This window comes from Pongo pygmaeus, chromosome 1 (genome assembly GCF_028885625.2).
Source record: "Pongo pygmaeus isolate AG05252 chromosome 1, NHGRI_mPonPyg2-v2.0_pri, whole genome shotgun sequence".
NCBI classification, from domain to species: domain Eukaryota; kingdom Metazoa; phylum Chordata; class Mammalia; order Primates; family Hominidae; genus Pongo; species Pongo pygmaeus.
Window position 1 is genome coordinate 208,948,894 of NC_072373.2, and position 24,209 is coordinate 208,973,102.

General features: G+C 56.6%; 1 protein-coding gene and 1 long non-coding RNA gene across 5 annotated transcripts in view; one reads left to right on the forward strand and one right to left on the reverse strand.

Annotated features, from left to right (window-relative positions):
• The window catches only part of HSPG2 (heparan sulfate proteoglycan 2), a 116,695-nt gene that overhangs the window by 31,467 nt on the left and 61,019 nt on the right, over positions 1-24,209 (forward strand). For 2 of the 4 annotated variants that reach the window (XM_063658800.1, XM_054502323.2), the window contains exons 2-13: positions 10,884-11,019; positions 11,926-11,970; positions 17,171-17,280; positions 17,380-17,438; positions 17,724-17,884; positions 19,796-19,924; positions 20,176-20,430; positions 20,516-20,635; positions 22,381-22,512; positions 22,676-22,820; positions 22,915-23,066; positions 23,156-23,305. In XM_063658800.1, coding sequence (XP_063514870.1) covers positions 10,884-11,019; positions 11,926-11,970; positions 17,171-17,280; positions 17,380-17,438; positions 17,724-17,884; positions 19,796-19,924; positions 20,176-20,430; positions 20,516-20,635; positions 22,381-22,512; positions 22,676-22,820; positions 22,915-23,066; positions 23,156-23,305 — 1,594 coding nt within the window. The remainder of the gene's footprint in view (positions 1-10,883; positions 11,020-11,925; positions 11,971-17,170; positions 17,281-17,379; positions 17,439-17,723; positions 17,885-19,795; positions 19,925-20,175; positions 20,431-20,515; positions 20,636-22,380; positions 22,513-22,675; positions 22,821-22,914; positions 23,067-23,155; positions 23,306-24,209) is intronic. The other 2 variants (XM_063658801.1, XM_054502324.2) reach the window with 1 other exon arrangement.
• Positions 9,055-15,657, reverse strand: LOC134738875 (uncharacterized). Its single transcript, XR_010125080.1, has 2 exons — positions 15,332-15,657; positions 9,055-9,244 (listed from the first exon to the last, which is right to left on the reverse strand). It is a non-coding gene; the product is annotated as an uncharacterized LOC134738875 (long non-coding RNA).

Below are 24,209 nucleotides of genomic sequence, written 5' to 3' on the forward strand. Positions count from 1 at the left end.
GTTCTTCCAACCCTGTGACTATGGGCAAGTTAGCTCTCTGAGCCTCAGGCTCCTCACTTATAAACCCCATTAATTAATTAACTAATTAATTGTTTTTAGAGACAGGGTCTCACTCTTTTATCCAGACTGGAGTACAGTGGTGCAATCATAGCTCGCTGCAGCCTCGAACTCCTGGCTCAAGCAGTCCTCCTGCCTCAGCCTCCTAAGTAGCTGGGACTACAGGTGTGCACCACCACAATGGGCTGATTTTTAATTTTTTTGTAGAGACAGAGTCTCACTATGTTGTCCAGGCTGGTCTTGAACGCCTGGCCTTAAGTAATCCTCCTGCCTCAGCCTTCGTTAATTAATTCAACAATTTATTTTTTTAGATGGATTTTCGCTCTTATTGCCCAGGCTGGAGTGCAATGGCACAATCTTGGCTCACTGCAACCTCTGCCTGCTGGGTTCAGGTGATTCTCCTGTCTCAGCCTCCCAAGTAGCTGGGATTACAGGCGCCTGCCACCACACCAGGCTAAGTTTTGTATTTTTAGTACAGACGGGGTTTCACCATGTTGGCCAGGCTGGTCTCGAACTCCTGACCTCAGGTGATCCACCCGCCTCGGCCTCCCAAAGTGCTGGGATTATAGGCGTGAGGCACCGGCCATGCGCGGCTGAAAGGTGACATTTGAGCAAAAACTGGAAGAAGAGGAGCGAGTGATGGAATATGTGGGGACAGTGTCCCAGGCAGGGGGCTTAGTGTGTTTGAGGACTATTGAGGGGATGCATGTGGCTATTTTAGAAGGCAGGGAGTTGGGGGAGCACAGTAGCAAAAGAGGTTGGAGCGTGGCGTGTGTGTGTGTGTGTGGGTGTGTGTGTAGACAGATTACATAGAACCTGGTTGGCCATGATAGTGTGTGTGGGTGTGAGTGTGCGTCTGTGTGTGTGTGTGTGTGTGTGTGGGTGGGTGGGTGGGTGTGTGTGTAGACAGATTACATAGAACCTGGTTGGCCATGATAGTGTGTGGGGGGGTGTGTGTGTGTGGGGGTGTGGGGGTGTGTGGGTGTGGGTGGGTGGGTGGGTGGGTGTGTGTGTAGACAGATTACATAGAACCTGGTTGGCCATGATAGTGTGTGGGGGGGTGTGTGTGTGGGGGGGTGTGTGGGTGTGTGGGTGTGGGTGGGTGTGTGGGTGTGGGTGTGTGTAGACAGATTACATAGCACCTGGTTGGCCATGATTGTGTGTGTGTGTGTGTGTGTGTGTGTGTGTGTGTGTGTAGACAGATTACATAGCACCTGGTTGGCCATGATTTTGTGTGTGTGTGTGTGTGTGTGTGTGTGTGTAGACAGATTACATAGAACCTGGTTGGCCATGATAGTGTGTGGGGGTGTGTGTGTGTGGGGGGGGTGTGTGTGTGTGGGTGTAGACAGATTACATAGAACCTGGTTGGCCATGATAGTGTGTGTGGGTGTGGGTGGGTGTGGGTGGGTGGGTGTGTGGGTGTGTGTGTGTGGGTGTAGACAGATTACATAGAACCTGGTTGGCCGTGATTGTGGGTGTGTGGGTGTGTGTGTGGGGTGTGTGTGTGTGTGTGTGTAGACAGATTACATAGAACCTGGTTGGCCATGATAGTGTGTGTGGGTGTGGGTGGGTGTGGGTGGGTGTGTGTGTGTGTGTGTGGGTGTAGACAGATTACATAGAACCTGGTTGGCCATGATAGTGTGTGTGGGTGTGGGTGGGTGTGGGTGGGTGGGTGGGTGGGTGGGTGTGTGTGTGTAGACAGATTACATAGAACCTGGTTGGCCATGATAGTGTGTGTGTGTGTGTGGGGGGGTGTAGGGGGGAGGGGTGGGTGTGTGTGTGTGTGTAGACAGATTACATAGAACCTGGTTGGCCATGATAGTGTGTGTGTGGGGGGGGGCGGGGGGGGAGGGGTGTGTGTGTGTGTGTGTGTAGACAGATTACATAGAACCTGGTTGGCCATGATAGTGTGTGGGGGTGTGTGTGGGGGGGGGGTGTGGGGGAGGGGTGTGTGTGTGGGTGGGTGTGTGTGTAGACAGATTACATAGAACCTGGTTGGCCATGATAAGGGCTTTTCCTCTCACCCGTTGGTGAGTCAGGAGTCGTGGGAAGGCCTAACCCGACAGGTTCAGGAAGCAGCCGTGGTTGTTAGTGGTGTCTCATGGCAACATAACTTTGTGCGACATTCCGCCCATCCTTCCATAGTCCTGGCACTGTGCAAGGGGCATCATTCATGAAATCTGTGGGCAGTGACCCAGGAGGGTATGGGCAGGCCCGACCAGGTTGGTGTGCCCTTGAAGCCCCACAGACATGCCAGGGCAGCAGGGCAGCTGGGAGCCGGAGAACCTGAGAACCAAGCCAGGCTGCGTGCAGGAGGCTGGCACGTGAACGCTGCAGGTGCTGCCGGCAGCCGCGGTGCCTGGCAGATAGTGTTCAACCCCCAGGGACCTTCTTGCTGGGCAGCCCAGTCCAGAAGCTGTTGCCGCTTGGGCCACCCCCAGCGCCTTGGCCACACCTGGCACATGGGTGAGGCAAGGGCATTTCCCGGTGGCTTCCTGGTTCCCTGTAAGTTGGCAGGCAGCTCATTCAGCCACCAGGGGAGACCTAATCTTGGGGTGTCTGTAGGGGACGGAGGAGAGTGCAGGGACTCTGGGGGGACAGGGGAGACTTGGCTTCTGTGACTAGCACTGGGTCAGCAGCACAACTGAGGGGCGGCACTTTTAAATGGAAAAGCCCACTCGTGCCACCCTTTGACTCCTCTGCCACTCACACGCGTGTCCCGCTGCACCAGGCTTCCTCCCACCCCGTGAACGTGCCCTGCCCTCTCCAGCCCTGGCCTCAGCGTGTGCCTTCCCCTCTACCTTGTCCGCACTCTTCCCCTTCTCCACTTTACTTAGGTGAAGTCATCTCTCAGGCCCAGCTGAGTTAGCATTTCTTCTGGAAATCTTCCCCTGCCTCCCAGCCACCTCCCTAAGTGAGGGGACCCTCCCCTGGACTCTGCTGGCCCTGTCCTTCCCCTTCAGCACTCTCTTCGCACGGTATTGCCAGCACATGGTTCCGTGGCCTGTGTCCCCCAGGAACATGGAGTTCTGTGTCCATTTCACATTTTGTCCCGCGGGCCCAGCACATAGTAGGTACCCAGTAAGTCGAGGTTGAAGTGACTTGAATTGAACCGAATGGGACAGATCTGATCGATTCTACTGTTTTTACGGATAGGAAGCTGAAGCCCCCCAGCTAGACTATGGCCAGGGTGGCCCGGACTTGGAGGTGTCTGACAGCACAGCCTGCTCTGCCCCGCCGGCTGGTGGTCAAGTGTTCTTGCCAGTCCCCTGCCTGGTCAGTGCCAGACCGGGTTGGGTGCCCACCCCTAGCTGTGTCATAGGAGCCTCCAAGCAGAGACCACATGGGGCCTGCCTGGAGAAGGGCCAGGCAGATTCAGAGATTGGGACTGTGCCTCTCAAAGAGGTCACCACCTCATTCCACGTGCCTCTCCCAGTAGCCCCAGGAAGGAGGCAAAGCAGGGACCTTTTTTTGCTTCCATTTTATTTATTTTTATTTATTTATTTTTTGAGATGGAGTTTTGCTCTTGTTGCCCAGGCTGGAGTGCAGTGGTGCGATCTTGGCTCACTGCAACCTCTGTCTCCTGGGTTCAAGCAATTCTCCTGCCTCAGCCTCCAGGGTAGCTGGGATTACAGGCGCACACCACCATGCCCAGATAATTTTTGTATTTTTGGCAGAGATGGGGTTTCACCATGTTGGCCAGGCTAGTCTCGAACTCCTGACCTCAAGTGATCCGCCTGCCTCTGCCTCCCAAAGTGCTGGGACTACAGGCGTGAGCCACCGCGCCCGGCCTTTTGCTCCCATTTCATAGCAGAGAGAACTAAGTCTTGGAGGGATTGTTCTGCAAGGACAGGGGGTGTCTTGGAATGGATTTCAGGGCTCCTGTGACCTAGTCCCCTCTTTCCCTTGGGATGAAGTATTATGGCCTCTGTTGTATTAATGGGAACTGAGGACTAGAGGTAATTCTGGCACTTTCAAGCTGTGTAATCTTGGGCAAGTCTCCTTCTGAAGTTACCTTTCTTCTGTCAGGTGGGTTAATTTCCACCTTAGGGCTGTTGGGCAGGTTCATTCATTTGGTTTATCCGCGAGTCCACAGATTTATTAGTACCTACTGTGTGTTTTCTGTTGTGGAGTTGCAGCAATGCTCGAAACAGATCAAAGTCACTGCCTTCCGCGTATTGTTCACACGGACTGAGATGGTGGTGTGGATGCCCAGTGCACACAGTAGGGACTCACTAAAGTTAGCTAAAAGGTAAAGGAGGCAGGGGCTTGTCCAAGGCGACATGGTGAGTGTGGGGCTGAGTTGGGACTAGAAACTCCAGACCCCAGCTTCCCGCCCTCTGGGTCTCCGCTGAAGGCCCTGACCTGCCCCAGCGCTCCCGAGAAGCCCTGGATGGAATGCAGCTTTTCCAGGTTGCAGGCCTTGATATGAGCTTACAGAGGGCAAGGGGTCAGAGGTTAGAAGCAGGGCCCCTGCTGGCAGCTATGCCTCTGAGCTAGCCAAATACAGAAGCATGAACCCAGCAGAGGGGAGTCCTGGTTTCAGACTCCATTCCCATTGCCTTTGCTGTGTGACCTGGAGCAGGTAACTGTACCTCTCTGAGCCTGGTTTCCTTATCTATCAAATGAGGGTGCCTCTAGTGTCTCCCTCGTGAGGTTGTGGTGGATCTGAGTGACGTAAGTCTTATGAAGACCTTAGCTCAGCCCTTGGCACAAAGAAGCACTGGCTGCGTGTTGGACCCTCTCCTTGTTTGGGGGGGTCCATATTCCTCCTGGCTGACTGGCTGGCAAAGTTCCTGCCACCTTGGGGTCCCCTGTGTGAGAAGCTGGCAGGCCTCCCGAGTGGCACGGGCAGCACAGGCATGCCAGAGGAGGCTGTGGCCACCTCCCTTCCGGCCCGGCGCCCCTCTCAGACTGCCGGGGATTAAAGGCCTTTTGGCCTTTGTGTCCGACTCTGCGCCCCTGGCAGTTTGTACAACAAAGTGCTGCCCCGACAGATTCCTTCCCCTGTGCTGTCTGTCGCCTGTGGACAGGGCACTGGGTGGCCTGGGGGTGGGGCAGGGCACCTTGATCCTGTATCTGGGGCCTGGGTTGCAGCCGAGTAGGGGAAGCACTTGTTTTGGGGTTACCTAGGAGCCTGCATCCTGTCAGAGGGGGATGGGGACCTTGTCTGGGTTCATGTCCCTCCCCAGAGATTTGGGGACCATGGGTCACATTGTCTGCTGGTTCCTTGGCAGCGGGCAGGGGAAGGGGCACTGAGGCAGAGCCCGTGGTGACCGTGGCAGGGAGGCAGGTGGGCAGGCAGAAGCTCTTTTGTCCCCCCGCCCCCACACCGTCTCTGGATTTTGATGGGGTGAGCTCACTCCATCCCCACATGCCTGGAGCCTGGCCCTGGGCAGCTGCAGCCGCCCTGGGGACTGTGCAGTGCTCAGACCTTCCTGCCTAGCTGCAGGGGCAGTCGGGGGCTCAGTCCCAGGCTTGGGCTACAAGGAGGGTGGGGTGGACTGGCTGCTGAAGGCATGTGAACAGTGTCTCTGGAGAAGCCCAAAGCCCTGGGTTGGTCCCGGAGTCAGCCTCTGAGCAGGCAGACAACTTTGAGCCATGGGACCCAATTCTATTGCCCACCCCTTGCTAGGGTCCCGCCCACTTAGCCAGGCTCCTCCCTTCATCCCAGATCTGGAGGCAACCCCAGGCCTGAGCCACACCTCACACTCCCCATGCATCACCCCTCAACCACACCTACCCCTCACCCCTACCCCGCACCCCATGCATGGTACTAATCCTAATGCTTATTAAGCACTTACTGTATAAGTAATTCTAGAGCTTATTAAGCACTTACTGTATAAGTAAACGCCTCACTAAGTGCCTTACCTGCTTGATCCCATTTACCCAGCCAATCCTCTCTGAGCCTCAGTTTCTTCATCCAGAAAACGGAAATAATAATAACACAAGCTCACAGTTTGTTGACTGAAAGCCTCGGAGTCAGATGTGTTTTGGAATTCAGAATTTTTCAGGTTTGAAGAAGGTGACATAGAGCATGTGCCCAGCCGGGATGTGACATCCCCATTGGAGTCTGGGGGTCATACCCCATGATCAAACAACAGTAATATTGCTACAGTGAAACACAGGACTCTTCCCTCTGAGTGGAGTGAACACACTCTGAATAGCTTCATGTCAGTTCAGTTCAGGGCTTGGCACTAAATGAGCTTGCTATAAACTTTTTTTTTAACAGAGTCTCGCTCTGTCGCCCAGGCTGGAGTACAGTGGTGCGATCTCGGTTCACTGCAACCTCCGCCTCCCGGGTTCAAGCAATTCTCCTACCTCAGCCTCCTGAGTAGTTGGGACTATAGGCATGTACCATCATGCCGGGCTAATTTTTGTATTTTTAGTAGAGATGGGGTTTTGCCATGTTGGCTAGGCTGGTCTCGAACTCCTGGCCTCAAGTGATCTGTACCTGCTCTCCGTATCTGTACCTCTCCTGCCTTCTCTCCGTTCTGTGCCCCACTCATGTGGTTTTCTCCTCCGTGCTGAGTCCTTTCCTAGCCAGCCTTGTCTGCCTCTTTATCCTCACCCAGGCCAGGAGAGGAGGATCCAGCCTGCATTCGTTGTCCCCAAGGACACAGCTTGGACCTGGAGTTCCATGTGACCCTCATTCTCACCAGGAGGGCCTGGACATAGCCCACCTCCGGGATTGGGTGCCTCCCAGAAGCCCTCGCCTACAGTCCCACCAGTGTTCAAGGAATGCCTGCCCACTGGGGGTCACACTGCCTGCATCCCGGCCCCAAGCAATTGTTCTCAGCCTCTTAGAACAGTTCTCTGGCCCGGGCCCGGTTGAGTCAGCTGCGTGCACCCCCACCCCCACCAACCAGGAACTGCAGGGTCTGGAAAATCCCCCTCTTTGCTTAGCTCCTTCCTCTCTGGCCGAGGTCTGCCTGCTAGACCCCTCCTCTCCAGCTCCCCGTCCGGCTCCAATACATACCTGAAGTGCTGGGTTCCTCTGGGAGGAAGCCGGGCTCTTTCACCGCCGGAGACGGGCTGGAGGGCAGGAAACCTGGGTTCTATTTCTGCCTCTGACCTTGGAGCGGCTAATGGCCCTCCTTGGGACCTGAGGCACATGCTGCACGGTCCCAGACCACTGCCAGCTCAGGCATCCCATGGGGCCATTCTGAGAGCTGGTCAGGTTGGGGGCAGGGACTAGCCAACCCTGGGCTCCCTGGTATTGCTCTCTGCTTAGGCCTCATGGCCAGCCCAGAGGTCCAGCCCTGCCTCATTTCCTGGTGAGCAGAAGGCCTGGGGTGGGACGCCAGCTCCTCACCTGTGGTCTGGGCCGACACGTTTCCCGGGGCTCACTGGGAAAGGGGAGCATTCATACCTCCTCAGCCACCTCCAAGGGTCACTGTCAACTCAGGTGATACTAGGTTGAGGAAATGCATTGCAAAGTGGCGTGCAGTGTGACTGAGAGGCTTTGCAACAGTGACTCCCAGTGATCTCTGCCTCGTTGCACACCCTGGTCACAGAGGTGATGTAGCACAGTGGTAGCTGCTTAGGTATTGGAGCCCGACCACCAGGGTTCAAATCTCAGCCCTGCCACATATAAGTTTCCACAGGTAACCTGACTTTCTCTGCTCTCTTTGCCCTCTTTCTCAGTGGCACCCCATAAGACCTATAACCTGGTTTAGGAGTGCCTGGTGCATAGTAAGTGCTCAATAAATGTTAGCTGTTATTATTCCTCAAGCAGATCCTGGACTTTCCCGTTCTGGGTCCAAGGTCCTTCTATGGTCAAGTCTCAAGTTCCTTTTGGCTCTTTCTGGGAGCTTCTTTCCTGTCTGGTTCCATCTCCTCTCCCAGATGTGAAATACAGCTGCTGGAACCTCTTGATCTTCAGCTTTTTACAAATGAAGTCTCTGCTCTTGCTGACTTATTCCTTGTTATGGGCCCTGATCTGACCCTGGATCCTCAGACCCTAGGGTGGGGGCTGCAAGCAAGAGCAGACTGGCAGATGGAGGGATCCATGCTCTGGAGTCCTCTGGTGGAGTGTGGGGCCCTTCTGTCCAAGTCCCGACGTGCTCTGGCCTCTCTTTCCCCTCTCCCTGCAGATGTGTGTTCCTGGCTTTCTTTCCATGTTGAATCTCACTTTGCTATTTCCTGTCTGGTCCCAAGGCCACCCCCGCCGCCAACCCCAACGAGCTCCCTGCTCCCTGGGAAAAGCTCTGGACCTGGCTCATCATTCACCACTAGGTTTTCCTTTCTAGACAGCAGTGTCTAGGAGATTCGGGGAGTCGCAGTGCTCCAGGCATGCCCTCCATAACCTTGGTTGCAATGGGAGGGGGATTGGCATTGACAGAGCCCCCCACCAAATTGAGGGGACCACTCAAATCTCCTCTAACCAGAGTCAGTGCCCCTGCACCAGCCCCAGCCTCATACCCACGTTGGGTCAGTCAGGCCTGCTCCAGCCAATGGGAACACTGCCCTGTACCCCACCCGGGGAAGGAGGCAGAGCCCCTGGTCGGGGCTGGTCTTATGGTTCTAACCAGGGGCTGTGGGAATCCCCTGGACATGCACAACTATGACCACCCTCCTGGGATGGAAGAGCCTGACTCACTGTCTCTGAGAAGGAGCCCAGGAATCTGCATTTCTTACCAGCTCCTGGACGTTCGAAAGCACACTCCTGAATGCGCATCCCACGGGCACAGCCTAGAAGTCCCCAGGCCAGCACTCAGGATGACAGGGAGAGGGCAGAGAGAGGACAAGGAACAGGAGGCAACATTTGCCGGTAGATTGTTGGGGGTAAGGGCTTTAGGCCAAAGCAGGAATAAGATGTGGACAATGCAGACCTTCCCCAAGGTCTGAGAGCACCGCAAACACAAAGATGAACAAATGGCACCCAGCCACTCCCCCATCCAGGGAGCTCACAGCCTAGGATAGGAGATGCTTATAGATTGCACAGAGGTAGGTGGTGCCTCCCCAAAGCAAGTCATCTTCAAGGAGTGACTGGAATTCATAGGTGATGACATTTTTGTCCATTCATTTATTCATTCATTCAAGTATTTATTGAGCACGGGGTGCAGAAAAGGTGGAGATGAATTCGTCACAGCCCTTGTCTTCAAGGTGCTTCCATTCCAGCAGAGGTACAGACGATAACCTTGTGAGCCCAGGAGGGCCCAGAACCAGACTGGGGTTGAGGTCACTGTGAACAGCAAGGAGTCGGGACAAAGAGAGTTTCTTTCTAGTCATCCTTATTTAGGCATAAATACACACAACAAAATATACCCATTTTCAGGGTACAGTCAGTAATGAGATAGTATGCCCAGTGAATCATCACCCCAGAAGTGTCTCTTGTGCCCCCTTCCCAGTCACCCCCAGCCTGCCCTTGGTCCCAAGTGACTACTGATCTTTCTGTCACTATGGATTAGACTTTCACCCCTAAGGGTTCATATAAATGGAATCATATAGTTTGTAGTCTTGTGTGTCTGGCTTCTTTCAGACCCACGCATATGAATCAGTCGTTTGTTCCTCCTTATTCCTGAGTAGGTGGAGGAGGTGGTATTTAAGCTGATTTTTGAGGATGCATTGGAGTTCGCCTGAGAAACAAAGAGAGGAAGGGCATTCCAACAGAGGGCCCGGCATGAGAAACGCCAGAGGCGTGAGGGACATGGACTGTGGGAGCAGTAGGGGTGGGGAGGGAAGGGGGCCTGGCTGGCTCTTTGTTTTTTTCTCCTCCTTGGCGTTTGCTCTGGCTTGGACCTCACTACCTTGTCTAGCCCTTGTGGGTTTGGTTTTCAAAAGCGAGACCATTTCCTTCTGGCTTAAGGCCAGGGCAGGGCCTGAGGCCCTCACCCCAGGCCATTACCAGTCTGTGCATACTTGTGCTTGTGGAATCTGGGGTCCAGCCATCGTGAATCTGCACACTTGTGGGCCACGGGCTTCCCTTGGGCTCCCCTGGGTTTGTTTTCCTCTAAGTTATTTGGTAAAACTGCTTTGGAATCATCCGGATCTTGTCTAGGGGGAAAGAGGCACTCATTGCCCGGACCCACACCTGGGAAGGCAGGTGTTATGGCCGCTGGGGCGCTTCTGCTCCGGCCCACATAGTTTGCAGGCCCCAAGGTGGAGCTTATCCTGGGCTTGGCAGCAGCCTGAGGTCACATGGAGTTGACACCACGCCTGTCCCCATTCAGCCCAGATGCTGAGCTCCGCCTCCACGCTGCTGGGCCCAGGGATGAGTCTGTCAGTGTGGTTGCATGTGCCAAAGCTAATTCTCCAACACAGTGGAATGTGTTCCCTGCAGCCTGGAGACGGGCAGGCCAGAGTAAGGCAGGAAGAGGAGCCAAATGGCCTGGGGAGGAGCTGCCTGGGGAGGCAACAGCTTTGAGCAGCTCGCCCTTGACTTCTGCCTGTGTCCCCAACCATGCTGACCCTGGCCAGCCTTCCACCTGCCTGTGCCCCCCATCTGTGCTGGCTGAGGTCACCCCTTTACCCACCTGCATCCCCCCATCCACTCACTCGTGTCCTGGGTGTCCCTTGCCTTCTCCAAAGGAAAAGGAGTCTTTACTTACCGAAGTGATTTACATTTTATTGTCTGCTGTATTTGAGGATTCATTCGGAATTTACAGGGTTGAGCTCCGAAGCCTCCAGGGGCTAATGGGACTTGGGGAAACTGAGTCAAAAGGGTTCAGCCCCAGCCTGGCTCACTGAGCCATACTAAGTCAAATTTAACCACTAAGGGGCCTGAGGGTGGGATTCTGGGTCCCCCTGGAAGTGAGGGGAAGGACCGTGGGGCTCAGTGGGAGCTGAAGAGAGTGACTCAATCAGCTCTCGTTTGCTTACAGGTGACCCACGGTCTGAGAGCATACGATGGCTTGTCTCTGCCTGAGGACACGGAGACAGTCACGGCAAGCCAAATGCGCTGGACACATTCGTACCTTTCTGATGATGAGGACATGCTGGCTGACAGCATCTCGGGAGGTGAGCCAAGGATCCAAGGCTGGGAGCAGAGGGGTGGGGGGTGAGACCGTGCTTCTTCCCACTGGTCTTTAAAGAGGCCCCATGAAGTTCCACAAGGTGGTGCCTCAAGAGATGGGCTGGGTGTGTCCTGAGCCCTGGTCCCCATGACGCCAGCATCCTCCACTTACAACCTGTGTGGCCCTGGGCTGGTCATCACTCTGCAGCCTGGGACGGTCAGGACCCACTGGGCAGGTGGCTGGCAATGCAGCGTGCAGGACCATCACGCATCCCGTACCCCACCTCTTTGTTCTCACCTGGAGGCGAGTCTGATCTGCCCATTCCCACCCCAGCCACTGCACAGATGATTTGAGTCCCTGGATTTTGGGGCCTCAGCCCACATCCTCTCTCTCTTTTTTTTGTTTTTTTGTTTTTTGTTTTTTGAGACAGAGTCTCACTCTGTCGCCCAGGCTGGAGTGCAGTGGTGCAATCTCAGCTCACTGCAACCTTTGCCTCCCGGGTTCAAGCAATTCTCCTTCATCAGCCTCCTGAGTAGCTGGGACTACAGGCGGGTGGCATCACACCCGGCTAATTTTTGTATTTTTAATAGAGACAGGGTTTCGCCATGTTGGCCAGGCGGGTCTTGAACTCCTGACCTCAAGTGATCCCACCCACCTCGGCCTCCCAAAGTGCTGTGATTACAGGCCTGAGCCATTGAGCCCAGCTGGCCCACACCCTCTGTGATGGAGGCTTCCAAGCCGACTTTCACAGGCCAGCCCTCCCTAGGCATGGGGGAGGAGGGTGACCGACCATTCCGTTCTTTCTCAACCCTGCCCCACTGTGTACTAGATTCCCAGAACAGTGCCTGACACCCAGTAGGTACTCAACAAATATTTGTTGTTGCTGATTACGTCTCTTTTTTGCTTATAGACGACCTGGGCAGTGGGGACCTGGGCAGCGGGGACTTCCAGATGGGTAAGTTGCTGCGGGCCTCCCGCAGGTCTCCCTCCTGTCCCCCAGGGAAGCCCCAGAGCCAGTCTCCTGGGCTGAGGGCCTCGAGGGCTCCTTGGGCCTGCCCTGGGGTACGAAGCAAGAAGTGGGTGTAATCTCTTAACCCGCTGAGTGACAGTTGTGCAGACTGATTGGCAGGTCCCTGCAAGGCTGGTGTGGCCAGGTCCTATGCTTGCCCATGCCGCAGGCACAGGTATCAGGGCACTGGGCAGGTAAAGCCCAGCTCTGCTGGGGACTGAGAGCCAGTCAGCTGTTTCACATTCAAAGCAAAGTTCTCACCTCCCAGGGCAGCTCAGCTATTGAGTCCTTCCCCAGAGCCCTCCTGGGGGCACAGAGCTGGGGATCCCAGGCAAAGACAAGCGGAACAGAGGGGCTCTGTGGAATTGGGCATTCAGGCAGCCAGCAGGGCGGGCAGGGCATAGATTGAGCCTGACCCTAGGCTTGGGAGAGAACCCTGCCTTAAGGTGGGTCACCTGCTGGGAAGCAAGGGTTCCTAGCTTAGGGAGGCAAGGCTGGGCTCTTGGAGAGAGGAGAGTCAGCCCCCACCCTGGTCAGACTGGCCCAGCACTGGGATGGGGGCTCATAGTCCCCGCTTCCTTCCACTCTGGGATACTGGGTGGAGAAGGACCTACCCCAGGACAAGGCCCTGTGGCTCTTTATGGTTCCTACTGCCCTCTCTGGGAGGCAGCTCCTGGGACAATCTGTGACCAGGGCCAAGGATGGAGCAGGTGCTCAGGTCAGACCAACCACTGGGCCATCCTGTGGCATCCAGGGCTGCCTTCACCCTAGGCAGGCCTTGGCCAAATCTGGCCTGGGCCTACTTCAGGGGTGGAGTCACCTCCCTTTAGCTGACATATCAGGGGCCTTCAAATGCCAGTGGGTAGCATCCTAACTGGGTCAGTGTAGACAGGAGGGTGGGTGCCTGGGTAACCTGGTCCTGACTGTGACCTCCCAGAGCCTGGACTTGGGCTCTGCCTGAAGGTTTTCCACGCGTAGGTCTCCACGAGGCTGCAGAATGCCTGGGAGCTGGGTAGGGCTTGGGAGAGGGAGTGTCAGGTGGGCCCCAGGCACACATGGCACATCCCATCCTGGAATGGCCTATGCTAATGTGTCCCTGGAGCTGCCTCTGGCCAAGCCAGGCTTGCCTCTGAGTCCACCCTGTCCATTCATGAACCATCTCTGGCCCCTCCCCAGGGGCTGCCCACTGCAGCAGCTCTGCCCCAGCTGGGCAGTCCTGGCCAGCCCACCTGCCCTCCCTGAGAAGCAGCTGTGAGGGCAGATGAGGCCAGAGGGGGAAGAGGTGGGGAACAGGGCACAGCAGCTGTAGGGGGCCCAAGACCAGGGTAGGTGCCTTTCCTCACAAGTGGGAACAGGTGGGGCCTCAGACCCTCCAGGCCAAACCCTGGCTCCTGCCAGCTGCCCTTGGGGCAGGTCCAGGCAGCTGGGCTGAATGCCAGTCAGGGAGGCAGCAGGTGTGCCTCCCTGATCCTGGGGTCCCAGGGTGCCTGCTCAGACTTGACCAAGGGCAGCACCCCCGCTGCGCCCATGAGCCAGGGCCATCCTGCCTGTCATGGGGCCATGCCTAGGCTCTGGCCCAGTCCCAGACCCTGGACTCCAGCCCCTGAGATGGCTCCTCCCCTCCTCCCACTGGGCATGGTTGTGGCTCCCTGGCTCAGCTCCAGCCCCCTGTGTCAAGACCCATCCCTGATAGCCTCCCCTCCTTAGGACCCCTTCCTACCTCTCCTCCCCCAGTTTCTTTCCATCTTCTGACCTGTCTCTTTCTGTCTTCCCCCATGCCCATATGTCCTGCTCTGACCCTCATCTGCATGTCTGCGTGTGTCCCCTGTCCTCCCTGCCCTGGGCCCTCTTCCCAACTCCTTGATTGTCTGTCTGTGCACCTCCTCCCTCTGCCTCATCCTGTTCTCCCTCTCTCTGGCTCACCATCTCTGCTTCTTTCGCCCTCTGTCTTTCCCTCTCCCCTCTGCCTGTTCTTTTTTTTTTTTCCTTTTCCCTCTGCCTTTTTCTTCACCTTTGTCTTACCTTTTCTCTCTCATTCTCACCCGCCCCACTTTCTTTATCTCTGTCTCTGTCTTTCTGTCTCTTTGTGTCTCCCTCTCTCTTGCAATGTCTCTGCCTCTCTCTCTGCTTCTCTCCGTCTCGTCTCCCTCGCTGTCAATGTCCCTTCTCGCCTCCTTCTCTGTCTCTACTCTGCAGGCTCAGGGCTGCCCCTGGGCCGCCCGCCCATGGTTGGCATGATGGTCTCGGAGCCTGATGAGGAGTCCCCTCTCAGTAAGTGACCCAGGCCCTGGCCAGGTGGGAGCGCTGCTCTCCCTCTGCCTCCCTCCCCATCCTCTCTCCCCACTCTTCCTTTTCTCTCCTTTCTCCCTGTTCTCTTCCTCCTCAACCTGCACTTTGCTGCGAGTCACACAAGAGGCTCAGAGGCACCTCCCTGCAGAGTCCAGGGGCCAGGCCAGCCACTGCCCCTGCCCAGGACACACCAGGCCCACCCTGGGCCCACAGATCTAAACACAGTGGGCTGGGACCCTGGCAGGCGTTCTTCCCCATGGGGTGTTGGTCGGGCAGAGATGGGTGCAGCAGCCCTGCAGGGACCAGGCCCTGCATTCCAGAGGCCACTTGTGTCCACCCCAGCACAGGCCAATCCTGGGCCCATCCGAGGGACCCACAGGGACCCAGGGCTGGAGTTTGGGGGCCTATGTGTGTTGCAGGGAGTTCTGCTGAGCAGGGATGGGAATCAGGAGTTGGTGAGTAGCATGCTCCTGGGCCAGGGCTAGTCGGGTGTGCAGCCCCCACTTCTACCCTGAGTGCAGGGCAGCTGTCTCCCTCTCCCGGCCTCTGGCTCCAAGGGAACTCACCAGATAGGGTGAGAGGAGGGAGAGGACTGGCCAGAGAGCACCCCTATTCCAAGGCAGCCTCGCCCCTGTTGGCTGCACCAGTGTCCTTGGCTCTGGAGGCTGGTTCTTTTTTCCTTTTCTTTTCTTTCTTTTTTTTTTTTTTTTTTTTGAGATGGAGTCTCACTCTGTCACCCAGGCTGGAAGGCAGTGCAGTGGCACAATCTCGGCTCACTGCAACCTCTGCCTCCCTGGTTCAAGCAATCCTCCTGCCTCAGCCTCCCGAGTAGCTGGGATTACAGGCATGCACTACCATGCCAGGTTAATTTTTGTATTTTCACCGTGTTGGCCACCCTGGTCTCGAACTCCTGACCTCAAGTGATCTGCCAGCCTCGGCCTCCCAAAGTGCTGGGATTACAGGCGTGAGCCACTGCATCCAGCCCGGGGGCTGGTTCTTGAAATAGAGGTGGCCTCACCTTCTGCCCCAATGCTCAGGCACCAGCTGCAGAGTGGGAGACGGGAGGTGTTCGCCTGGACCTGCCCTTGGTCTTGAAGAATGAAGCGGGGTGGGGTCAGGCTGGAGGGCCTGTGCCCTTCCCAGGCCCTAGTAGAAAGGGGCTTTGTGGATCTCCAGTCCCCTTCCCCAGGAGCGGGCACATTCCTGGGCAGAGGCCCGGCCTCCTCGCCTGCGCTGGGCCGTGGGGCTGAGGCCAGGGGCTTGGGTGGGGAGACTCTCAATGGGCCTCTGTGCCGGCTCACAAGGGGCCTCTGTGACTGAGCCATGGCCCCCACACTCCAGCCCACAGAGCCCCGCCCACCCGGCACCCAGGAGCCTGGCCCAGCGGTTCAGGGCAGGCAGCGCCAGGGCTTTCTCCACCCAAGCCACAGAGCAAGAATGTCCTGTGCACCTGCGGGCCTGATGGACAGAGTAAAGCGGGAGGAGGATGGGCCTGGCAGTAGCACAGACAGTGCCACTCCCTGCTCTGCCACCTACACACCAGATTTCAGATTTTTGGATTAGGGATGCTTGGCTTGTATATGACTCATTTGTCACTCTTATTCATTCACATCTATCACATACATGAATTCACAAATATTGTGAAATGTAATGAGCATAAAATGTCTCGTATATAGTAGGTGCTTAAGAAACGATAGATGTACTTTGGGAGGCCAAAGTGAGAGGATTGCTTGAGCCCAGGAGTTTGAGACTAGCCTGGGCAACATAGCAAGACCCCATCTCTATCAAAAGCCAAAAAATTAGCTGGGCATGGTGGCATGCACCTGTAATCCCAGCTACTCAGGAGGCTGCAGTGGAAGGATAGCTTGAGCCTTAGAGTTTGAGGCTGCAATGAGCTGTGATTTTGCTACCGCACTCCAGCCTGGGTGACAGAGCAAGACCCTGCCTAAAAAAAAAGAAACAACAGATGCACGTGTGTGTTCACACCAGTCTGAGATGAATTTATTCAGCCATCACTTTCGAGGAACCCGCTGTGTACCAGGCACTCAGCAGGCACTAGGGATGCGGGCGTGAATGAAATCCCAGGTTCCCCCTCATCAAGCCTAGAGTCTGGTGGGGGAGAGAGGACCACAGCAGCTTTGATTCTCAGGTGGTTTGCTGTGTGCCAGGCGCTGCATCTGAGTACAAGGGCCTGGTGCATGTGAGCACAATGTCATGCACTCCTCGCAGCAACCCAGATGGTGCGTGCAGTCAATATCCCCATTAGGAAACAGAAACTCAGAGCCGAGGTCAGTGCCTGAGGTGCGGCTGACCTTAGAACTCACGATTGTTACTGTGATGTGAAACCTGGCAGAATCTATGCAGTACACGGTGGAAGGTGCTCTGCTAGGGAAAGCAGGGCACTGTGGGAGCCCAGGGGAGCGGTCTCTACCCCAGCCGGGGCAGATCAGGAAGATCAGGAGACAATGGCTGAGCCAAGTCCTGAGGAATGAGTAGGAACTGGCCAAGGAAGGCTGGCAGAGCCCTTCCCAGTCACACGCAGGTAATCCCTGTGCCAGGCCAGCCCCCTCTGGGAGCCACCCCTTCTTGTCCAGCCTTCTCTGAACTGTGGGGGTCTCCTCATCTGCACTAGCACTTGGTTTCTGGATCAAGCCCCTCAGTCAAGTTGGGGCCTTGACATTGACCCCTGAGCATGTATACCTACAGGCAGTCCTGGGCGTAGCTGTGGGCACACAGGTGTCAGCCTCGAGGGAGGCCTCCAGGGGCCATCCCCCCAACTCTGCCTGAATGGTCCAACTGCCTAAGGCCATAGATGCCAGGCTGGGGCTCTCAAAATGATCCTCCTTCGATTTTCCAGTTTATTTCCGAGCCCTGGTGAATTTCACTCGCTCCATTGAGTACAGCCCTCAGCTGGAGGACGCAGGCTCCAGAGAGTTCCGAGAGGTGTCCGAGGCTGTGGTAGACACGGTGAGGTGAAGAGGGTTCGGGAAGCTCGCGGGTGTGGCGGGGCAGGACCGAGGATGGGATGAAGGCCTCTGGGGCTGATGGCACTGTGTCCCTCCCCAGCTGGAGTCGGAGTACTTGAAAATTCCCGGAGACCAGGTTGTCAGTGTGGTGTTCATCAAGTGAGAAGGGGCCCCCTGGGAGCTGCTGGGGAACTTGAGCGGGTAACCTGGAGGGGGCTGATGAGGATGGGAAGGAAGCCTGGCACCGCGGAAAGGCCTATGGGATGAGTCACTATGGGTGGAAATTCAGGAATTGGTGGGGGGATCATTGGGACCTTTAGTTGCCCTTCTTTGGGTACAGGCTGTCCCAGAACAGGGCCTGAGTGTCGGGGCGAGAGCCTCATGGAGGAGCTGAGAACACAGGCGTCTCGCTGACCCTTCTCTCCTGCCCATCTCCATCCCCAGGGAGCTGGATGGCTGGGTTTTTGTGGAGCTGGATGTGGGCTCAGAAGGGAATGCGGATGGGGCTCAGATTCAGGAGGTGCTGCTCAGGGTCATCTCCAGCAGTTCCATGGCCTCCTACATCACCTCTCCCCAGGGATTCCAGTTCCGACGCCTGGGCACAGGTGAGCCTGTCCTGGTGTCTGGGGTTGCCTCCTCCAGACTTGTGGGGTCCCCTTTCAGTGTCTCTGTCATGGGCTCCCAACTTGGGCTTGCACACTAGAAACAGGGAGCTCACTACCTCCTGAGTCTGCCCCATCGATCTTTACACAATCTTGGCTTGGTAGAGCACAGACTGTTTCCTCTAGTACATACCCATTAGACCCAAGTTCTGCTCCTTCCTTCTAGACCTCTGCACATTGACAATAGGTAATCAGGCCTTTATTTATCCTGTACTTCCAAGTCCCAAACACATTAGTACTTAATAATAACCAGCAACTGTTTACTGAGCACTGACTGCCTTTATTTCCAGCCTCTGGGTCAGTCTTCACAGCAATTCCTATGAAGGAGATGTTATTCCTCCTGCTTCAGAGACGAGGGAACTGAGGCCCAGAAAGGAAAATCTGAATTTGTCCAGAATCAGATGGGCAGATAGTGAAAAGGCGAGGATTTCAAACAAACTCGGTGTCTGTGACAGTCTTGCCAGAACCTGTGATGAGAGAAGCCAGAGAAACTGAGGCACAGAGAGACTAGGAAACTGGTCCAAAGCCACACAGCTGTTAGGTGCAGAATCCTGGCCTTTGTACTCTGGGTCAGCCCAGATTTCCTTCTACTGTGCCCTTGGTCTCCTGTTTTAACCTCCTGAGTCTCTTTTTTTTCTCTAGACCGAACAGCCCTAGTTCATCCCTCACAGGTGTGGTTCTCAGCCCTGTCTCCATCTCAGTTCCCTCTCTCTGGGAAGACCCTGACTCAGTGCAACTCAGAATGGAACAAACTCCATCCCCTACCATGGTGTAGCCCAATTAGGAAAAAATAGTGAAACCATCACCTCCCTTGTTCTGCACCTCAATTAAAGCCAAGCATGGTGGTGCGTACCTGCAGTCCTAGCTACTCAGGAGGCTGAGGCAGGAGGATCACTGGAGCCCAGGAGTTTGGGGGTGCAATGAGCTAGGATCATGCCACTGTACTCCAGCCTGGGCAACAGAGAAAAACCCTGCCTCTAAAACAAAACAAACAAACAAAAACCCTTAATTATTGCACCCAGAGATCAAGCTTGCTCTTCTGCATCATCAGGCCCAGGTCTAAAGACTGCTGGGGGTCCAGCCCCCCTCTCTCACTTTTCAATGAGTCCTCCTGGCTAGGGATGGTGGAATGGCCTGGCCCAGCCCTGCAGCCTTCAGCTCCCGGCTCCCAGGTGGAACAGCCACTGACCACATCTTCCTTTCCAGCACAGACCCCCCCACCCCCACCGGCCGCTGTGGCGGTCGCAGTGACACCAGGTGAGAGTGTAAGCCAGGCCCAGGCCCAGCCAGGTTCCTAGAGAAGTTAAGGTTGGAGAGGAGGCCGGGTGCAGGGGCTCACGCCTGTAACCCCAGCATTTTGGGAGGCCAAGACAGGAGGATTGCTTGAGGCAAGGAGTTCGAGACCAGCTTGCGCAACATAGCAAGACCCTGTCTCTAAAAAAATAAAAAAGAAGAGAAAAAAAATTTTTTTAAAGGGTGGAGGGGAAAGAAGGGTGTGGGCAAGATGGCTGGCTGGGCACAGCCCAAGACAGCTGGGCACTCCCTTCTCCCCTCCTTCTTTGTCCTCACAGGGCCAGGCTGTGGCCTGCATGTGTGTGGTGTGGTGGTTGCATGCATGTGGCATGTCAACTGTGTGTGGGGTCTGTGTTAGAGATGGGGGAGGCCACTGCCACATGTCCCATGCCCCACGCGTGCTGTGGATATGTCTAGTATGTGCTCCTTGCCCTCGCTGTGCCTGCCAGAAACTGAGCTGCCTGACACAGGGTCCTGAAGCCCACTCCAGCCACACAGCACCTACAGCTTCCTGCACCTCCCTCCTGCCACCTCTGACTCCAGTCTTCCTTCCACCTGTAGTGCCCCAGTTCCCAAGAGCCTGCACGGAGGCCGAGTTTGCCTGCCACAGCTACAACGAGTGTGTGGCCCTGGAGTATCGCTGTGACCGGCGGCCCGACTGCAGGGACATGTCTGATGAGCTCAATTGCGGTGAGGGGATGTCCGGGGCCACAAGTGGTTTGGGCGCCAGGGGAGGGCCAGGGTCCTACACCTGGGTCTTGGAGCCCATCAAGGACTATGAGGGTTTGGTGCAGGCAGAGGATGGGGATAGGAAGGGTGATGACAGAGCCAGGCAGGGGGTGGTGTTGGGGAGTACAGGGTGGGCCTGGGGAGGGCTGGGGACAAGGAGCAGGTGAGGAGCCATCTGCTTCTGCCAAATGCCAAGCGGAATCTATCCACAGAGGAGCCAGTCCTGGGTATCAGCCCCACATTCTCTCTCCTCATGGAGACGACACCTTTACCGCCCCGGCCAGAGACAACCATCATGCGACAGCCACCAGTCACACACGCTCCTCAGCCCCTGCTTCCCGGTTCCGTCAGGCCCCTGCCCTGTGGGCCCCAGGAGGCCACATGCCGCAGTGGGCACTGCATCCCCAGAGACTACCTCTGCGACGGACAGGAGGACTGCGAGGACGGCAGCGATGAGCTAGACTGTGGTGCGCACCGGCAGGGGTGCAGGTGGGTGCGGGGAGCGGGAAGCTGGCCCGGGAGGATGCTGCTGACCCCTGCCCGGTCTCCTAGGCCCCCCGCCGCCCTGTGAGCCCAACGAGTTCCCCTGCGGGAATGGACATTGTGCCCTCAAGCTGTGGCGCTGCGATGGTGACTTTGACTGTGAGGACCGAACTGATGAAGCCAACTGCCGTGAGTATCTGAGAGTCCAGCTGAGGCCCCCCTGCCCTGCCCAGGCCGCTTGCTTCTGCCCCGCCTTCCACTCCTGTCCCGCCCCTACCCTGCCGCTCCGCTTTCCATCCCCGCAGTCCCCCAAGCCTGTTTGTTTGCTCTCCCTGGCTGAGTGCGGAATGCCCTGGAGACACACTCCAAGGTTTATCTCTGACCAGAGCCGTAAGGCCCCTTGGCCCTGAGCTGGCCTTTGGTGAAGCTGTGTGGTTAGCCTGCCTGTGGTTCATGTCTCGTCATTTATTTCCTTTATTTTTGTTACCATGAAGCTTCTCTTTGTTTTGTATGTGGGTCAGATGAATGGCTAGGAGGATTCTATGTGCCAAGGTCCCTTGGTGATGGGTCCTTGGTGTATGTATGCAAGTCAGAGCCTTACCCATCCATCTGTCCAACTCCCCAACCACCCATGCACCCACCTATACACCCATTATCCATCCACCCAGCCCTTCATCCATCTATCCACCCATCCATCTGTCATCCTTCTTCCCTCCCATCCATCCTTCCAGCCTCCCACTTCCCCACCCTTACGGGTGTGGACATTATGGGCATCCTGACAGTTAAATAGGAGGGGGAGGCTGGAGAGGCAGTGACCACATCAGGTGGTATCCTGTATGTCCCGTCCCGCGAGAAGCCTGATGCTTGTTAGTGTGAGATTGAGGATAATCTTCAGGCGCTTTGCTGTGGTCCTGGGTGGTGTGTCTGGGCGCGTGTCCATGTTCCTGCCGTGAGCTTGTCCATCTTCTCCTTGCCTTCCTTCCCCTGGCCACTCCACAGCAAGACCTGGGGAGAGGCTGCATCATGCCACAGACTGGTGGAGTTTGAGAACGCCTTTCTGTGGCTCTAAGCTTGCCTGATAGCACCAGCCCCTTGGGAGAGATAAAGTAATTGGGGGCTTTAGTTGGAAGGCCCTTCTCAGGGGCCTCTGCTGGGGAAGTCAAAGGAGGGACAGGTCCTTGTGGACAGCACAGAACCAGAGAACGTGAAGGCTGAATGGCCTCATGGGCTCCTGAGAGTGTGGGGAACAGAAGCGCCTGAGCTGCACCCACGGCTACCTCCTGGTCTCCTCTCGCACCTGCTCTGTGGATGCGCGGCTTCCGCTCCTGCATGGCTGTGACTTCTCTGTCCCTGTCTGTGTCTCTCTCAAGCTCCATCTCCCTGAGGAAGAACATTGGTCACCAGCCACTAGAGAGGCCTAGCAGGGCCCAGCCCTTGTCCCAGGCCACTTCCAGCCTCTGGCCACTCCATAGAGGGCCTGTCAGTGGGAGCACAGACCGTTGAGCCCCACAGGGGACCACGCCGTGCCAGGCGTTCTGGTAGAGAAGGGTGTGCGGGGCATTGCTGGCGCCCAGAGATGCCAGCCCCACTGGTTGTGCCTTTGACATGGGTCTTGTCCATGTGAGCAAGATAGTGCTTCTGTGCCTCTGAGCGTGGCCGGGTGACGCTGTGGTTGTGACAGTGATGCGCCAGCCATAACTGGCGTGGGGAATGCAGGTGGAGTGAGGGGTGGGGGCTGGGTAATGTGATGAGTGGTTCGATGACAGCTGGTGGCCACATCATGCTGGCTGTGAGGTGGACAGTGTTGTGCAGCAGGGGCTAGGCATGGCGAGGGCCGCTGTGGGTTATGTGGGCAAGATGAGAGAGTGGCCCTGGGGATGCCCGGGGAGGATGGATGGGGTGGGCTGTTGGGAACCACCTGGCTTTGTCCCCAGCCACCAAGCGTCCTGAGGAAGTGTGCGGGCCCACACAGTTCCGATGTGTCTCTACCAATATGTGCATCCCAGCCAGCTTCCACTGTGACGAGGAGAGTGACTGTCCCGACCGGAGCGACGAGTTTGGCTGCAGTGAGCAGGGAGCTGGGGTCGAGATGCGGGCCCTGGGCTGGGTCCTGGGGGCTTCTGTCCACAGCCTCAGCCTCTACTCTTCTCCATCCTAGCCCCTTGGAGCCCTCCTTCCACTCCTCCTTCCTTTGCCCCCGACCCCTCACTCCTGCCCTGGTCTCCTCAGTGCCCCCCCAGGTGGTGACGCCTCCCCAGGAGTCCATCCAGGCTTCCCGGGGCCAGACAGTGACCTTCACCTGCGTGGCCATTGGCGTCCCCACCCCCATCATCAATTGGAGGCTCAACTGGGGCCACATCCCCTCTCATCCCAGGTGCGGCTCTGGGCCCAGGTGGTGGGGTGGGAATGAGGGGCAGCTGGTCCAGAGCCCTAGGCCAGATCCCACCACTTGTCTTGGGGCCCACCAGGGTGACAGTGACCAGCGAGGGTGGCCGTGGCACACTGATCATCCGTGATGTGAAGGAGTCAGACCAGGGTGCCTACAGCTGTGAGGCCATGAACGCCCGGGGCATGGTGTTTGGCATTCCTGACGGTGTCCTTGAGCTCGTCCCACAACGAGGTACTGCCAGAGGGCAGGTGTCACTGGGTGTGGGGGTGGAGCCGGGCTGCCCACCACAGCCGGCTGCAGCCCCCGCCCATGCCGCCCAGCAGGCCCCTGCCCTGACGGCCACTTCTACCTGGAGCACAGCGCCGCCTGCCTGCCCTGCTTCTGCTTTGGCATCACCAGTGTGTGCCAGAGCACCCGCCGCTTCCGGGACCAGATCAGGCTGCGCTTTGACCAACCCGATGACTTCAAGGGTGCGTTGGCGGGCGGGTGAGCGCTGCGGGAGGTGGGAGGTGGGTACCTCTGTACCCAGTGGGCACAGAGGATAGATGCGGACAGAGGGGGCCAGGTTTTGGGAAGGAATGTGAGTCACTGAAGAAACACTGAGCCCTGCCAAAAAAGCATTTCGGGGGGAAAACCAACATGTTTAGGAAGAGCCAAATCCCCCCTTGCTACCTACCTGCTTCAGGTTACGGTGAGGACGGGCCCTGGAGTCAGCTTCCTGCTTCAGATCCTGACGTGGACGCTGTCCACCTGTGTCCTGGCTCAAGTTACCCACTATCTCGTGTCTGTTTCATCATCTGTAAAGTCGGGGGAGTGGAATAATAACTACCTCCTAGGGGTTGGTAAGGACTTAGTGGAGTCACGTATGTAAGCCTCTCAGAATTGTGCTCAGTGCATTTTCAGCACCCAGGAGGTATTTGCTAACATCACAGTCATTGTCCTCGTTCTGAGAGACAGAGTTGCCAGTGTACCCAGATTATAGGAGCCTAGGCTTTGGCATCTCCTTGGCCTGAGGGTGGCCTCCAGCTACACCACTTACTGCCGCTGTGTCTTTGGGCAAGTCTCTTGGCTTCCCTGGGCCTATTTTCCCAAAGATAGAGGCAGGCGGCCGGACTCAGTTCTTTCTGGCACTGAGAGGCAGAATGGCAGGATGGCTGAGGGCATGAGCCCAGGCACTGCGTGGACTGGGGCTCAGGTCCCAGCTCTGTCGTTTCCCACCTGGCATCAGGCAGCCCTCACCCTGCTGAGTCTCACTTCTTCGTTGCAGAGGATTAAATGCATGTAGAGAGTTAGCTCCAAAGCACTCAACACATTTTATGCCCTTTTGTTGGTTGAGGAACCTAAAAATGACTTGTATAAAACTTAGTTACCTGG